The sequence below is a fragment of the Cyprinodon tularosa genome, unplaced genomic scaffold, assembly GCF_016077235.1.
Source record: "Cyprinodon tularosa strain WSP-4 unplaced genomic scaffold, ASM1607723v1 ctg388, whole genome shotgun sequence".
Taxonomy (NCBI): domain Eukaryota; kingdom Metazoa; phylum Chordata; class Actinopteri; order Cyprinodontiformes; family Cyprinodontidae; genus Cyprinodon; species Cyprinodon tularosa.
The window spans coordinates 1,405,001-1,422,410 of NW_024039105.1; the positions used below are offsets into that span (position 1 = coordinate 1,405,001).

The 17,410-nt window shown below is 36.8% G+C and overlaps 1 protein-coding gene across 2 annotated transcripts in view; it reads left to right on the forward strand.

The window, feature by feature from the left end:
* Positions 1-16,482, forward strand: part of cerkl (ceramide kinase-like) — a 39,476-nt gene extending 22,994 nt beyond the window's left edge. The window contains exons 4-14 of one of the 2 annotated variants that reach the window (XM_038297461.1): positions 2,244-2,375; positions 2,964-3,027; positions 6,872-7,002; positions 7,087-7,161; positions 11,017-11,161; positions 11,638-11,703; positions 12,403-12,440; positions 12,566-12,674; positions 12,756-12,852; positions 14,764-14,960; positions 15,840-16,482. In XM_038297461.1, the coding sequence (XP_038153389.1) occupies positions 2,244-2,375; positions 2,964-3,027; positions 6,872-7,002; positions 7,087-7,161; positions 11,017-11,161; positions 11,638-11,703; positions 12,403-12,440; positions 12,566-12,674; positions 12,756-12,852; positions 14,764-14,960; positions 15,840-15,918 (1,133 nt within the window). In that variant the 3' untranslated portion in view covers positions 15,919-16,482. Of the gene's footprint in view, positions 1-2,243; positions 2,376-2,963; positions 3,028-6,871; positions 7,003-7,086; positions 7,162-11,016; positions 11,195-11,637; positions 11,704-12,402; positions 12,441-12,565; positions 12,675-12,755; positions 12,853-14,763; positions 14,961-15,839 lie in introns of both variants that reach the window. The other variant, XM_038297460.1, reaches the window with a different exon arrangement.
* The last annotated feature ends 928 nt before the right edge of the window (positions 16,483-17,410 follow it).

A 17,410-nucleotide genomic window follows, 5' to 3' on the forward strand; every position in this document is an offset into this window, starting at 1 on the left:
TATTATTTGGCCTCTGTACAATTATAAAAGAAATTGTGATGATGTCAAAACATGTATCTTGTTTATTTTCTCTAAATTCAAAGAGGGGGTCAGCTGGCCCTGCACTCATTTGCCAACTCCTCACCCTCCTCCTAACATCTACCGAAAATTTTCAATGGGAAATTATTTTTCGAAATTATGAACAGACCTAAGATTGGATGCAAACTATTATATATGACATAAATCTGACAGATACTATTGTATAGTGAATCTATTTTCAGAGCAGGCCTTCTTTTATTTACTTTCCCAATTACATAGGCTTACACACTCGGTCGGATATGTGGAGAACTAGGACCTGCAAATAGCTCCTTTCCTTACGAAAGAGCAAAAGATAAAAAGAAAAGGATCAATTTGCTGTATTTCCAAAATGATTCAATTCAGTTATTTTATATAGCGCCAATTCACAACACATCTCATCTCAAGGCCCTTTACAATTTAACCAGATCATACAGTCAAATTGATTCAAAGTTTTCTATCTAAGTGAAACCAGTTGATTGCATCAACTCATTGACTCAAAGACAATCCCTCACACAAAGCATGCTTGTAGCGAAAGTGGAGAGGAAAAACTCCCTTTTAACAGGAAGAAATCTCCAGCAGAACCAGGCTCGGTGTGAGGGTCCATCTACCGAGGCCGACGGGGGTTCAAGGAGACAGAAGCAGACATAAAGAAAGAATCGGAGATACAAAAGGCAACTGTCAACCAGCTCCACAGGCAGCCCTGTCCAGGAATCGCAGACAAGCTCTGAGCCAGCTCCCGTGTCAGAGGACAAAGAGGGCACATCCAGCCAATCACTGTCAGAGAAACAGGACTACACTGAAAAACAGGCCAAGCTTGAACATCTATAAACAAACGTGTTGAAGGCAGCAGCACAGCTGATATTTCGCTCCAGGATGGTGTCACAGCCAAACAGGAACAGACCACATGAAGCTAATATAAGATAAAGCAGAGAGAGCATAACATTAGAGATTGAACTAGCAAATTCTGGAGAGTGTGAGGATAAAGATAGAATGAAGCAGAATGATGAAAAATGGGTCCCTCTGTCCTCCAGCAGTCTAAGCCTATAGCAGCATAACTATGGAGATAGCCCAGGACTCGGTCCATCACAGGGTTAGCTCTGGTTATTCCTAGGGATTCACATAAAATAACATTGTTAGCACTCACATTTTTAACAGTGTTATGGGCTTCCCGATACACATGTTGCTCCATGTATTGCTTTACATTCTTTTTTGTGGCTTCAGTTATGTTTTTCTTGATACGTTCCATATATGCTTTCAAGTGAGAAGCAGAGGAACGATAACACATTCCCATTTGTCTTGTGATCCAAAACTACTGCTCTGGGAATCAGAATTATATTCATTGCCAAGTAGGTTTGTACTTGCAAGGAATTTGACTTTTTGTTGACGGTGCAGACAAATTATATATATATATACAAAATACAGGATCTAGAGTTATATTCAATATCAAACATACAATATACTGTATACAATATAGTATAGTATATAGCTATATACTATACACACAGTAGGCTGTGCGTTAATGTAATGCAGGAGGTCTGGAGATGCTACGCTGGTGTAGCTTCTAGGTCCTGAACGGGGGAGGGAGAGAGGCAGTGTCAGTGTCACGGGGGTCTCCGGGCCTTGTTGATAAGGCTGGTAGCAGATGGGAAGAAACTGTTCTTGAGGCGTGAGGTTTTGGTCCTAATGGACGGCAGCGTCCTGCCAGAGGGAGGTGTTTTAAATAGTTTCTGGCTGGGGTGTGAGGGATCAGCCACAATCTTTCCTGCACGCCTCAGAGTCCTGGAGGCATACAGATCCTGGAGAGATGGAAGATTGCAGCCAATGACCTGAGAGGAACTGTAAACTGTTTTGGGTTTTTAATTGTGCAGTAGACTGAGAGTTTAATCCACCAAAAATGTTTTTGTTTTTATTGTTTTTTTTTTTTTTTTATGTAAGCTGAGGTGATGTTTTTGCATTTTGTTCCCGGAATCATTAATAGACAGGCAGCTCTAAAAGAGGTGCTATTGTTGCCCAATAGCGGGGAATTTTTGTGCACCTTCTTACTTTCTAGATGTCCATTCAGACATCAGACATGAACGAGACAGCTGACTTCTCTCTGTGATCTAGATACTGTAGAGTTTTCTCAAACTTATCACTGATTGCAGGGATGAAGGTGTTAAATGCAGTGAATTCATGTGTCTATGCAGGGTTCAGTAGCCGGCCCAGGTATGTGAAGGTGTTCATCAACCCAAGCAGCCACAAGAAGGAGGCCGTTCATATCTACAGAGACCATGTGGCTCCCCTTTTCAAGATGGCTGACATCCGCACCGATATCACAGGTCGGCCCGTCCTGCTGTTTATCTCTCCCTCAACAACACATTTAGAAATGACGTTCAGTCATTTATTTACTAGTTTTCAACATCACTATTCTGATCAGAGTTGGTCCAACCGCTACACAAAACTTATTTGTGTATCGATGTAAAAGAAAACGATATGAAATCTCTGTGTGCTCTTAAGTGTCCAGGTCCAAAGGTCAGAGCTAATGGCAGTTTCTGGTCGCTAGGTAACCTGATCCTGAAGGCGGAGCCAAGTCCATCTGTTATGACAGTTCCTTTCCTTTCCCCTTTTTCCTTTACGCTCTTCTCCTTCTCTCTACTTCTTTCATCTTCTTTATAATTCCTCCTCTCCGGTCTTCTCTCCCCTTCTCTCACAGTTTCTCCTCCTTTCCCTTCCCTCAGCAGATGGCACAATATCCGTTGTCCCACTTTTTTCTTTGGCAGCTATCAAGAGCACACTCGTGTTCATCTGACCACACACATGCACGAACACTTTATCTTTGTCCATCTCAATGTTTCTCCATCTGCTTACTTCTCCTTTTTCCCCTTCTGTCTCTCCCTCTGTGTCTTTATTTCTGTTTGTCTCTGCAGTAACCGATAGGAAGGGTCATGCTCTCTCAGTGATGAAGGAATGCAAACTGGATGAATATGATGGGTTAGTGGTTTCTTTGTTTCTCATATCAACAAAAAAAAAAACATATTTTTTTGCAAGGTTATCAATAAATTTGTGTGAAAAACTTAGTGATATTATTTTTATGATATATTATGTAACTACTATATTAAAATGCAGGAAAATTATTGCATTGTAGAAAAAGTCAACTCAAAGAACTTGTGAAATAAAAAAATAAATAAATGTGATTTATTTGATATAGATCTATTCAAGCCTGTATTGATTCAGTACCACATCATTGTTTGACCCACCATATTACATTTCACTTCATCTCAAAAAATGGGTCACGCTATGGCTAATGTCTAAAGTTATGACTACAATATGGTGATTAGAAACCATTGACCTAATTACCGAACTATTATCACTTAAATTACTTTTATCCATGCTATATTATACTCACTAGACTGTTACAGGTAGTGTTGCGCCGATGCCATTTTTTGGCCCCGATACCGATACTCGATACCTGGCTGTGCAGTATTGGCCGATACCAATACCATAATAATGTAAAATAATTGCCATCATGGCTTTGTCAAGCTGCTGCCTACCTTTGTGAAGCAGAAAAAAATCTAATACAAAGTGAATCCAGTAGAACTTTTTATTGCCTACCAGTAGTGGCTGACAATAGTTGAATAAACTTATGGCTCTCAAAATGGTATCGGTGCCCTATTTGTTGGTACCCGCCGATACCGATACCACCATTTTAGGGCAGTATCGGGGCCCCGTCCGATACTGGTATCGGTATCGGTGCAACACTAGTTACAGGGCTGCTGTTTTTCCAGGAAATCTCTAGCAATCATCTGGCAAGAGACAATGTCTATAATAAGGAAACAGAGAAAAATGAAAGGACAAAATAAACGTGGATAAACCACTCACACATATTCTAAATTGCTCAGTTCATCTGATATGCATGTTTTTGGATGTTGTTACTAAATGTGACCATGTGACTAAAAACATACACAATGCGAATGAAATAAAAAGAACGTTAAAGCTTTACAAACAAAGGTACCAGTAGGGATTTAGACCCTGCTAACTCATGCAAAGAAGGCAGTGACAATAACCTAATAACTGTACAGCCTTCAAAAATATATATTTTTTCCAACTGTCTATAAAGACTGAAATTATCTGACACGATTCCTATACCACTGTATAAAATATTGCCTGTTTGATGATTAACAGACAGAATGTTGTATAGGCAGTACTTGTTGCTGCTAAATATATGTAACCACATTTCTATAATCAACAAAAAAACATAGTAATTTTGTTAAAAAAGTGGCGTGGGAAAAATTATTCACACCCTTCCGAATAATCACAAGTAAAATCCCCATTGACATTAAATTAATTAAAAGCTTCTTATGTTTGCTGACCTAATTTTTTGCTTGTTTCCACTGTTTGATGATTATCTTTAGAGATGAGTTTTAAAATGGAAACACCTCCCCATCAACACCCCTATTTTATGACTTTGACTGTAGAAAATATCTGAGATGCCAAAGATAAACTAAACTAAAGATACAGATGTGACTGCCTGGCTTTAAAATGTACCGAAGGGAAGCATGTAATCAAACGGAGGTTTACTGTCAGAGGCCGACACTAAAACACACTGACCCAAACTGATCTCTCTCACATGCATGTACCTAAACCTTCACCAGTCTGACAACACAGGTTACAAGTTGCACATGGACCTTGTTGTTCTACCCAAGATGGAGTAAGCTGTAAGAACATAAATTTCATATTGTGGAAGCATCTTATGTTCTTCAAGAAGATAAAAACTTTACCAAACTCTCATCGCTGTATTGGTGTTATGGTGTGTGAGGCGGGATGTGTATGTGTGTGTGTGTAAGCAGCTTTTGTGCTCAGCACTCATAAAGCTTAATGTGCTTAGAGAAGATTAGCTCAGCGTTGCTAAGTTAGCTGCTGAGTGTGTGTGTGTGTGTGTGTGTGTGTGTGTGAGGCTACTGGTGAGGATTTGGTTGAAACCTACATTTGCCAATTAGGCTGGCTGTCACCGTGGAGACCGGAGTTTCAGGTAATCTCATGCCCAGGAAGAGGGGGATGGGGGTGGAGCCAGTTTATCTCCTATTTACTGCAAACGTGAACCTTGAAATAAATAAATGACTTTATAGTGTTATTATCATACTACTAAAATTTCCTCTTCAACATCAAATGACTAAGATCCTTTTGTTTATAAATTTCTTTAACAGTAAAACTGTTTATTTTAGTTCCAATCAAGCTGTTTTTTTTTTTTCCAGAGTGTCTTTACCGTCAAATTAATGTTTGTTTTATCACCAATATGTTGTTCAGCAGATTGATGTCTGCCTGTTTCAAAGTGAGAAATGCTTTTATTGTAAAGGGGAGGATATTCAGAGCTTAATATTAAAATCATACCTGCTATTTTTCCAGGATCATCTCATGCTGACTGTCTCTTGTACAGACCGATGAGAGATGACTTCCAGGAAGGATTTAGTGTTGTGTATCTTGTAATGAAATATGCTGACACATTCACAAATATGTGTAAAATGCTTCAGTTTTATTTAGCAATAAAACAACAGTTGGATAATGCAGGTCTTCCGTACTTATGAACCTTTGTCCCTTGCAAAAGTGTTCACATCTCAAACTTTTTTGCATCTATTAATGTAAGAAACACAAACTTTAATATTGTTTATTTGCTATTTTATGTTAAAGAAAAACACAACATAGCACATAACTCCGAAATGACGGAAACAGAATCAACAGTTTTCAAAGTCATTAGAAATAGATAGTTCTCATACAGTAAATAATTTGTCAAAAACACCTTATGCTATAATTTCAGTTGGATATATTTTGGGTTATGTCTCTAACGGCTTTGCAAAAACAGAATATGTCTGTCCCTATTAAGAGCTTAGTCTCTTTCATAATGGACAGAGACAATCTGCTAATACCAGTTTAAATTAAGCATGGATTTGACTGGGCATTCTTAAACTATTCTTTTTATGTTTGATGTGAAACTCCATGTCTTGTTAGGTTTAGAGTCGTGATTAGGGGGAGTGGTGGCCTAGTGGTTAGGGCATAGAGCTTGGAATCCTGAGATTCAAGCCCCACTCCCACAGAGTGCCACTCTGGCTCTCTGAGCAAAGACCCTTAACCCCCCACTGGTCCCCGTGTGCCCCACGATGGCAGCCCACTGCTCCCCAAGGGGAATGGGTTAAATGCAGGGGTAAATTTCACCAATGTGAGATCAATACAAAAAAAATCAAATTAAACTTTTTCAGTTTTTGAATGCAGTGTCAGTTCTCTGACACATGTTAAAAGCAGTTGATATTATTTATTAAGTGACCTCTGAATGCAATTGGTGGCAGCTGATTTTGGTTTGGGTGATCAAAAGAAAGAAGGTTGTTTGTTGTGTTTTTCTCAAACCATTAACATTTCATCCCTCTTCAAAATAATCTGCAACTTTGTACTTTATATTAAGAAATCCCAATGAATCAAATAAGAGAGTGTGGTTGTACTTTGGAAAATAAAAAAAGAGGAAAATGGAGTGTTGATCTACATAGTGGGTAACAATCTAAAAAAGTTTAAAAAAATTATTTCATTGTTACTGGCTGACCTTTTATCTATAAAGTTGTATTTAATGCTAGTTCTAGGTCCTAAAACAGAGCTTCACAGATTTCTTTTGGAGTTTTAAGAGTTCCAAAAAAATTTAAAATCAAAACCACTGCACTTTTTTTCTTCTTCACAGTTTTAAGAAGTTTGTTTTTCTACAAAATGTCTTCACCTTTACAACAATTTCCCAGGGTTGTTTGGGGGGGGGGGACCTGCCTGTCCTGAGTGAGCTGTGTTTTCACCTGTCTGTCAGGGTGGTGTGTGTTGGTGGGGACGGATCGGTGGCAGAACTGTGCCACGCTCTGGTTCTCAGAGCTCAGCTAGATGCCAATTCTCCAGAAAAACCAGTGAGAGCAGTGCTGCCACTGGGAATCATTCCTGCTGGTAAGAGCCTTTTTTAATCCATACACCATAAAAAAATGACCAAACCCGTAAATCTTTGGCTTTTTTTGGTTTCTGCTTCATCAGGTTCTACAGACGTGGTTTCCTGTTCGGTCCATGGGGTCAGAGATCCAGTCACAGCTGCCCTCCACATTGTTTTAGGTACGCTCCTTTTGTTTGATATCTAGCATTAGACTGTACTGGATTCTACCTGATTCAATGTCCCGGACATTAGATGATCTACGGTAAAGTCTTTGAACAGATTCTGCATGTTATAGGTCTATGATCTGTATCTGCATATAGGTGGTAGTGATAGGTTTACAGTGGACATATCTGAGTCTGGGTGATGTTAAAGAAGCAGATCAGGTTAGACATTAAGTAGAGCATCAATGGACAGACAATATGAAAATATTGTTGTCTGTCTGAAGCTGAAAAGCTTCAAAACATTTCACACTATTCGATAAAAAAAGATCAGATATGAACGTGTGCGAATGGAGGAATGTTGCCTGCAAAACACAAAAAATATTAATTTATTCATCAGTAATTGAAAGTATTTTCTGACTTGATGTTGCTCTTATGCTATGAAAAAGGAATTGCCCTCTGACTGTTCTAGATGACCAGTGTGAACATCTGCTCTAAGTACATTCTATCTTTTTTACTTCTAAATTATCTGGTCCCTCATTGTGTCTTCAACCTGTAGTGAATCCATAGTTAAATTCAATTCATTCAAAATTTTCCACCCAATCAGAAGCTTATATTGTTCCCAAACTTGGATGTGATTGGCTGTCGTTCCATTAGAGTGGCAAAGGAGAGCAGAGTTTAAAAAAACAACAAACATGCAGACAGATGGTGGTACTGGGCTCTGGAGGGAGGGGAGCCGACAGATGTCCGACTGTAGGATCAGTTTCACTAAATCACAGGTTTTCCCTCCTCATTGTGGTCCCGCCCCCCTCGTCCCCCCCAACAAACCCTCTTCACCTCTGTCCGTTTCCTCGCAGGTAAATCTTTCGCCCAATCAGCTTGCAGAGACGCTTGTTGTTGTTTTTGTTTGACAGCTTTTGGCGTGATGGTTCACCATACATAATTAATACTTGTAGCTGGTGTGTGTGTGTTTGTATGTGTGAGACAGAGAGAGGTGGAAGTATTAAGTGACACGAATAGGAGTAAAATCTGTGCAAGAGAGTCAAAATCAGGCGGAAAGACTTGGATAGAAATTAAGTAAATTAAAATATCTTCTTTAATCCCACTGATTTATTTTAACTCTCTATTTTTTTCTACATTTTATCAAACTTGTTTTCTTAAATTCTGAAATTCTTCTCTGAAATCAAAGAAATAATGTAGAGTAGTCCTCTGATAGCTTCTCATCAGTTCATAAAGCTCAGTTGTTCCCTCTGCTAACTTCCTCACTGCTGTGACGACACATTTCTTCTTTAATTTGAAAGCTTTCGGTAGATTTATTCATAAAAATTGTTCTGAAATACAGTTTATCACAATTTTCAATGAAATTTCCCACTGATTTCTTGTAGCAGACCAACACAAAGACAGAGAGATATTGTGAAAATAATGGAAAATGGTTTCAAAATATCATAAAAAATAATGATATCTTAAAAAATAAAAATGTTCCATTTAAAGTGATACAACTGGCACATGACTACATACTAAATAAAACTCCTACTAAAACAGATTGAAGGCTAAAGCGTTAGCGAGACAAAATGTAAACATCAAACTAAACCATCTCTTGGACCCTCAACCCATTGTTGGGTTGAGGGTCCTCTCTGTGAGGGCTTTCTGCCTGTGAAGCCTGTAAGTTTCTGTGGAGCAATTTTAATTTTTCTGATACTTAATAAAAATGTATGTTAACTAATAAGTTTGTGTGCAGTGTGTTTAGGTGACGGACTTGCAACATTTTCATTTTGAAGCTATCCTCTCGCTGCAATCTGCATCATGCCGACTGAGACTTTAAACAAGACTGAGTAACTTTAGAAAAGAGATAAATGCATTATATTCCTGAGCTTTTAAAAGTTTGGGGAATTTTGATTTTATGAATCAAAAGAATTTGTTTCCTCTCCTTCATTAATGGAAATACACCACAAATGTGTTAGAATAAATTAGAATAAATGTATATAAAAAAATAACAGCAAAATTGAATTTTTTTTTTTTTTTTTACATATCCCATTGTTTCTACTCTCACAACCCTATATCTACAGAGGTGGGATGAAAATCGAACGAAAATAAATTTAAAAGAGCAATTGTTTTTTCCTGTTCTGTAGATGCTTATGAATATTAGATGAGCCTTTAAAATGAGCTGCTGGTTTGATCTCGGTGACACAGTGACCGTGTCAGCTTTAATCCCACACAACACACAGAGCTCCACTAACACACTGACAAAAAGCCATATGGTGAGGAAATCAGATTCAGCCAGAGAGACAGACAGGCAGTCAGTAGGTCAGACAGGTGAGGAGACTGTGGTGCAGTGGGCTACAGCAGGTATGTGGCCAGATGGCACGCCATGTTTGTGTTTGGTACTGACAAATTGTTTACATCCTTCTGGAAGCTGATCGAGCTTTTTTCCTCATAAGGCCCTGGTGATGAATTCAGATTTAATGCAATTCTTATCACTCCTTTAGCTTTAGTCCTCTTTCCTTAGGTATTTTTAAAGAAAAGATAAATTATGTCCTGTGTTTCAGCTTTTTTTTTTTTTTTTTTTTTTTTTGGGGGGGGGGGGGGGGGGGGGTGTCACTTCTTTAGCCCTCAATCTTTTTTATTAGGAGTTGGGTCACTTCATTCATGATGCCATTGCAGGAAAGATGTGGGACCAGGAGGCGTTTTTATTTTTGGGGGCATCATTAGTTGCTACTGCTGCCTCACAACATGACTCCAACAACTGTATTAATTTATGCTTCTGGAATAATCAAAGATGGTATCATTACATACATGTGTCTGGTCTTCATAACATTAAACGTTTTTTTATTTTATTTTAAACAATATGACTTTTAATATATTAGTGTAAAAACTTCCATGCTGTTTTCAATGTTTTCATTTTAATTTATTATTAAATAGAGTCCATCATTGTGAGATTGAATCTCACGATTTCCTGCTGTTTTATGAAGAAAATACATTGTAATGCAGTGTTTCCGTAAAAGTACAAAAAAAAAAAAAAAATCCACTGTAATGCAGTGCAACTACAGATTTATTAGTACATTTTAGTTCAACCAATTTGACTATCATTAGCAAGGATTCTCACTATAACTCCGAAGGAGCTGCATAGATTCACTGCTCAGGTGGAATGATCTGTTGACAGAATAACTCTTTGGTCATACACTCACAAATATGACATATTTTGAAAGACTGGTAAGAAAAAAAACTGTTTTATTCGACTGCTACAAGAAGACTTCCATGCTGTAAGATAAAACTGAGTTTTTTTTTGTCAGTCTTTCTAAATAGGTCAGACTGGCAAGAAAAAGCTCAGTTTTATCAGACAGACATAAAAAGACTTATGTTTCTGTGCTGGGGGATCAGCAAACCTGCTCGGATCTCGCCTTCATTCCAAACGATAGGGGTAATTAAAAAACTAACATTCCAACATTCCCTGAACGCACAACCGCCAGGGGCAAACATGGTGGAGGCAGCAGCATGCTGTGGAACAGAGAAGCTGCAGAAAATTGGGAGGATGAGATATATTGTGTAGGAATGGCTTAATAAAAGTTCAAACCTTAATTATTTGAGTTACATGTGCAAAGCTGGAACAGACACACCTTGTTATGGACGAATTAGAGTTGATCTATCACATTATATCATTATCACATCAAACTTTGTTGTTGTATTGTGTCAACATTTAAAATGCATTTACAAGGTGATACTTCTCTGTTGAAACTCTCAATATAGCTTTAAAGTGGTGTTCATTTTATGGTTTAAAGCCTACTTTAAGCTTACCATTTCATAATGCAAAGTTTTAAAAAGAAAAGATAAAAGATGGATGTAATGCTAAAACTCCGGGTATCTCCTGTCTGATCACAGGTCACCTGCAGCAGGTGGACATGTGCAGCTTCTCGTCTAACGGCCAGCTCGTGCGTTTCGGATTCTCTGCCATGTTTGGTTTTGGTGGCCGCAGCTTAGCCCGGGCAGAGAAGAAGAGGTGGATGCCATCGTCACGGCGACGAGAGTACGCTTTGGTGAAGACGTTGGCCAGGCTCAGGTAACTTTATATATATATATATATATATATATATATATATATATATATATATATATATATATATATATATATATATATATATATATATATATATATATATATATATATATATATATATATATATATATATATATATATATATATATATATATATATATATATATATATATATATATATATATATATATATATATATATATATATATATATATATATATATATATGTGTGTGTGTATGTATATTTTATTTTTTTTTCGTACCTTACAGGCATTGAGATGTTTCCTTTTTATTCTGTTTTCAAAACTCTACTTGAGCTTTCATATATTCATGGTTCATCTGTTACATTTCACAATGAATCATTAGAAATGTGCTACATGTTAACATTCAACGCTCATTTAGTTGAAAGCATATCTGATTTCTTTTTCTGTTTCTGTCTCTATCAGACCAGAAGATTGTCAGCTGTCATTTCTACCTGCAAAAAGCTCAAACAGGAGTTTTTCTGCACACCGGTGAGAAACATATTAAGTCTGTATTGTGCTGTAGAAGTAGTGACGTTTCCTGGGAGTTAACACAGGCAATTATAGGGGAATTAAGCTGATTTTAGAGAAACGTACCATAACCCTGACTGCTGATCATAATATTACTGGATTTAATCATTTTAGTGTTTAAAAAAATGCTAACTTAAATTAATTGCTTCAATTGGTAATGAGTAATTGAATCAAGTTGAGCCAACTTTATTTATTAAGTTTTTATTTCACATCTTTCTTTTTTTTAGAATATGACCATCTGTATAAAATGCATAAACTGTGCATCTTCTTCAAAGCAGGAACATATGAAGTGAGATGAATATTTTAAAGATGCTATTATAAAGCATTTCATTATTATTTATTTTCTGCAGTAGTATTTACACTCTATCTACTCCTACTTTTCAAAGGTAAAATGAAACTGTCAACACTGGGTGGCGCTGTTTACAACGAGGATATGATGCAATTTCCCAACTTTACTGCTTATCCCTAATCACTGGTCAAACTGACTTAATTTGACCAATCATTTTTAAAAACTGTTTACTAAGTATCCAGAAAAATGGTAAACTCTGTTGATAGATGTTAAAGTGATGTAAAATGATTAAATTTGGGGTAAAGAGTGATCATAAAGAAAAGAAAAAGTGGTTTTATTGGGTTTCTCTTAACTGTTTTTCCTTCTCACAGAGACCAGGGCAAAGATCAAACAAAGAAGCCAGACTCAGGTTAGTGCAGCACCATTTTTTTTTTTGCAAGGGTAAATGTGAACTGAAAACCAGAGTTGGTTTAATGTGCTACGACGTTTAACAAGGCCATCTTTACTTTGGCGTGATGTGCTTGGTCTATATAGAGATGGAGGAGTCTTGGATAACCAATCAGGGGTTGTACCTAAGCATCAGCATCATGTCTATCCCCTGCCTGAGTCCACATGCACCTCAGGGATTGGCGCCAAACACCAGGTACACCACAACTACTCTAAGACAACCTCAGGATGTTTCTGCTTCTAATGGCTCTCTTTTAAGTTCCTGTGTTTGTTACAGTTTAGACAACGGCAGCGCCTCACTGATCGCAGTAGGTAATGCTTCCAGGTCAGAGTTCATCAAGCACCTCAAGAGGTACAGCAGCTCTAGCGGACAGGTGAGGTAGCATCAACTATCCACAACACACACCAAAAATGTAATCATTAGGATCTATGTATGCCCTTATTAAGTACTTTAGGCTTTCAACATCTAATGAAAACCCTTTCCAAATCAATGATTCCTTCTCTGCTGAATTTGATTTATTCTCAGAATCATTAAACTTGTGTAACAGTATTTTCAGGGTTTGTTAAAAAACAAAAATGGTTTCTATCACATTTAATGACATACTAACTTCATTGCAATTAGGAAACAGCATAGATACAATCCATTTTATTTTATCTCTATAGAATATAAGAAAAGAATCATAAATGTCTGAGTAATTACATTAAAACAATCTTACTTGATCCCATGTTAGTGTGCAAATGCTTTGTCTGCATCCATAAAGATCTAACTCTCTTGTCTGAAGTGGCTCAAACATCCTACTTTAAGGTTAATGGTGCTTTTAAATATAATCACATTTATAGACTGTGACACTGCACAAAATTGAAATCTTAAAATAAGTGCGTTTTGTCTTAAATTGAGGAGGTAAGTGAGGCACTGCCAGTGGAAAATAACTGCATTGTCTTATTTCCAGTATATATTATCTGATTATTTTATATTAAAAGTAAAAATATTAATTGGATTGGCAAATCATCTTATTTACCTAGTTAAATTAAGGGTGTATGCAATTAAGTTAAGAATTATTAACTTATTTTTAGATTGTTTTTGCAGAATAGAAAACTAAAATGTGATATAATGGCAATTAAAGTCTGCAGAAAAAAATAAATCCTAATTTCAGATTTTAAAATCCGACATTTGAAATTTAGTCCAGAGGTTTTGATTTTATTTTGAAGTCTAATGATGAAAAAGTGCTTAATTCAAACCAGTAGTATAAAACAGAACAGGATCCAGTCAGGAGCCAACCTTTTATCAGTCAGTGACCACATAAAGCTCAACCTTTTGCTCTGGAAAAACAACACAGTTACATGCAGATTAGCCTGATTTAGCCTGGCTTGAGAGACTCAATGTTAACCCACTTTCTAAATATACTGACCCTGTGCCACCGGCCAGCAAATTAAAAAGCACGCTAAACTGAGTGACCTACATTTGGTTAGCCTTCATGCAAAGAGTAAACACATCAGCTTCAGATATACAGGAGGAACGTCTGACACATGAATGTGAGGATTTTCAAACCAGATTGTGTTACACTGTGTTTTCTTCCTTGAACGGGACTTTCTCGGTAAACAGGTTTCCTCAAATGGTTTCCTTACTTGGACAACAGAAATAATTAAAGAAAAATGCTAAGCATCTTTTAATCAGACAAATGGATCCAACGCATTATTCTATTCTGTTCTCATAAACTCTAGACAAAGACACAATAAACCTAAAATCAAAGATTTAAATACGTATGAAATCATGTAAACTTTAAAATGTACATCACATAGAAAGATGTTAGAGTATATCAACACATATAGGCCACGTTCTAAAAAGTGTTTAGTGTCATGCTTTCAATTTAAGATAATTTTATAAGATATTGCAAAAGAATGGAAATAGTGACAAACTTCAACAATTATATCAGAGAAAAAAGGTGTCATTGTCTACATATTTTAGGGTTTAAATGTGCTTAGAGTTTCCATTGCATTTAGGGGGGCAAACAAAGGTTTTTGACCAGGATTTTGTTATAAACTATAATAACGCTTCATCACAGGATCTTTTTTTGTTTTAAATCAGATTTACACACAGATGGAGACTCATTGCTAGTCTCTGCTGCCCCCTGTTGGCACATCACGGCAAGAAACAGATGATAAGTAAATAGGAAGGAATTCAATCACCTCAGCTCAAAAACAAGCTGCTTAAGGGTTTACAAAACTCCTCAGTCTTCCTCAGCTTAGCTCTGACACACAGCAACCTTCTGACTGTCTGTCTGCAGTTCAGCTTCCCTTTTGTGGAGACACACTCAGTGTCAGAGGTGAAGATTCGGCCCCGCTCACTGATTGGCTGGTCTGAGGAGGATAGTGAGGAAGAGGGAGACTCCAAAACTACACCCATCATCCAGTCAGAGCGAGCCGCTTTCCCTTGGAACATTGATGGAGAGCTGGTGGAGATCGCTCATGATGTGATCATCAGGTGGGAATACCCATGTTGTCAGGAATAGAAACCCAAATCACTGCAGGATTCATTAATGTCTTATCTAAATATAGGTTTGTCCTATATTGCCTAATGGGAGATTTATTTAATATTTACATCATATGACTTAGTTACAGGTCCATTAAAAAATGAGAGAAGAAAATACTTTCTGTGTTAAGAGGTTCACCCCAAAGTGTCTCTTTTTTCCCCCTTAAGGTATAGAATGATCCTCATCCAGAATGCATCCACTTTAACATTTCTATCCTTTTCACTTAAATTCATATTAGCCAACCTCATTAAAAGCTAAGCAGAGTAATTCTGGATGCAAAGCATCTTCCAAACTGTTGACACCTCTGATAAAGATCTGAAAATTGTCAATAACCCTGAACATTTTTTTAAATTTTGGAAATGCTTAAAATCAAATGTTTAATGTAAGAATTTAATTGAAGGGAAAATATAACAGATCAAGAAACATTGTATTTTGTGTTTTTGATTAAGAAATTGTTGATTAATCAACTCTTCCCTACCATTACTTGGCAAAAAAAGGATCAAATTGGAATCACACAAAGTTTAAAACTGTATGGATAGCAGAGGATCTTCATCAGCATAAAACACAAAGATCAAATTTCATTTATTCAAGCCTCAAAATGAGAGACAAGTGAACAATGTCATTTAAATAAGGCATTTCTGTTTTTCCTCATTAATATTAGCAACTTTAGCTGTCACTCAAAATTAAATCAGACATTAAATAACAAAAACATCAATGTCTCCATTATTGATCTAATTTAAGTAATAGAAAAAAGTTTTTTCTGTTGCTTGACAGATGTTACTTTATCTGTGACGTACATTCAAACCGCCGCCCCCTCTGCTTTTGTCCAGGGTTCATCCGAGACTCATCACTCTGTATGGAGAGGAGGTGGATGAGGCAGAGTCAAGCATCACCTGCAACTGCATCTGAGACCAGCGACTGCTGTGGCACTGCTTTTCATCTTCTGTCACCATGGAAACCAGTCCCACAACAAAAAGGTTTTACTGGCAATGATGTCCTATATAAAGCAGAATAAAACTGTCAGCTATTTAACAGATAAACATTTACAGAAAAAATGGCCCACATCATCATATATCTTCCACCATACCTAATAGTGGCCACCAGTTTATCCCTGAGGCTTTAATAATTATAAAATGAGTTGAATAAGGATTATTTTATGTTTTAACAAATGTTTACAAATACTGTTTGACAATGTTTTATTTGCAGTAATCTTTGTTAGTGTGGGTTTTTAAAGCACCCAGGAAGTATTTGTGTTTTTAAAATACTCAAATTTTTTTTACTGAATATTTCTCAATGGATTCTCTTTTTTGATATTTGATCATTTTTTGTTCATAAATGAAAAAAGCATAGTGTTTAAATAAAAAAAAAAAACTTTTATTTTAATAGAGTATTGAGAAAAGCAGTGAGACGCTCCAGTGCAGAACAAACTTTGATAAAAGGCTAGCACAATAAAAATGTAATACAACATTCAAACACTTGCGTGATGTGTATTTGTGTGATGTGAAAAACAAAGGAAAACGGTTGTTTTAACATGCTGCATTCACAGAATACAAGAAGCTAAAACAGCACTTTAGATACATCAAACTTTTCTAAACACCCTTTTCAGGTAAATATTCATTTCTTTGGCGTAGTCAGAAGGTGATTCGGTTTAACAGCTTTTTTAATAATCATTTTAATTTCAACACATTGTAACTTTTAGAATATTGTATAAGTTAAATTAAGTTAATAAAATCCTTTAAAATGGCTAGGTTATTATTGTTTCTAATAAAGGCTTCATAAGAATAACCATTTTTGTATCTGCAGCTGTTTCATTTGCACACCCTGTGGACTTGCTACAGTTTGTTTACAATAGGAATGATTATTTAGAAGTATTTTTCTTAACAGCATTGTTTGTTTTTTTAACACAGCTGCGAAACAGGAGGTTTTTCTGCATGATTAGTTGTCATTGACACTCTCAAGAAGACTTGCTTCGTGTTAACAAGTCAAATATGTCTGGATTGAAATAATTCGTAATCTAGATGTGCCATTAAGACAGCAGGGCCCCATTTTCCAGCATTTATCTGTGTCCACCTATCGGAGTGCGCTTGTTGTATTGTTTCCCTTTTCCTGCACGCTCCTGCAGCTTGTTTCCTTCAGACGCTTGGACTGCAGTCCAGTGTGTGGCAGCAACTGTTGGACGGTGAGTCTGTGCTCTCTCTCTGCTGACCAGCAGGTAAACTAAAGATGAACCAATCAGAAGCATGGTTCCCATCCCCTGAGATCACCAGAAAAGTCATTTGATTTGGTTCTTCTTCAGTGTTTGCACGCAACAAAGGATGCATCATAACCTTTTTAGCAAAGGTTTGACAGTTTTAGTTCTCCATCCATCCATCCATCCATCCATCCATCCATCCATCCATCC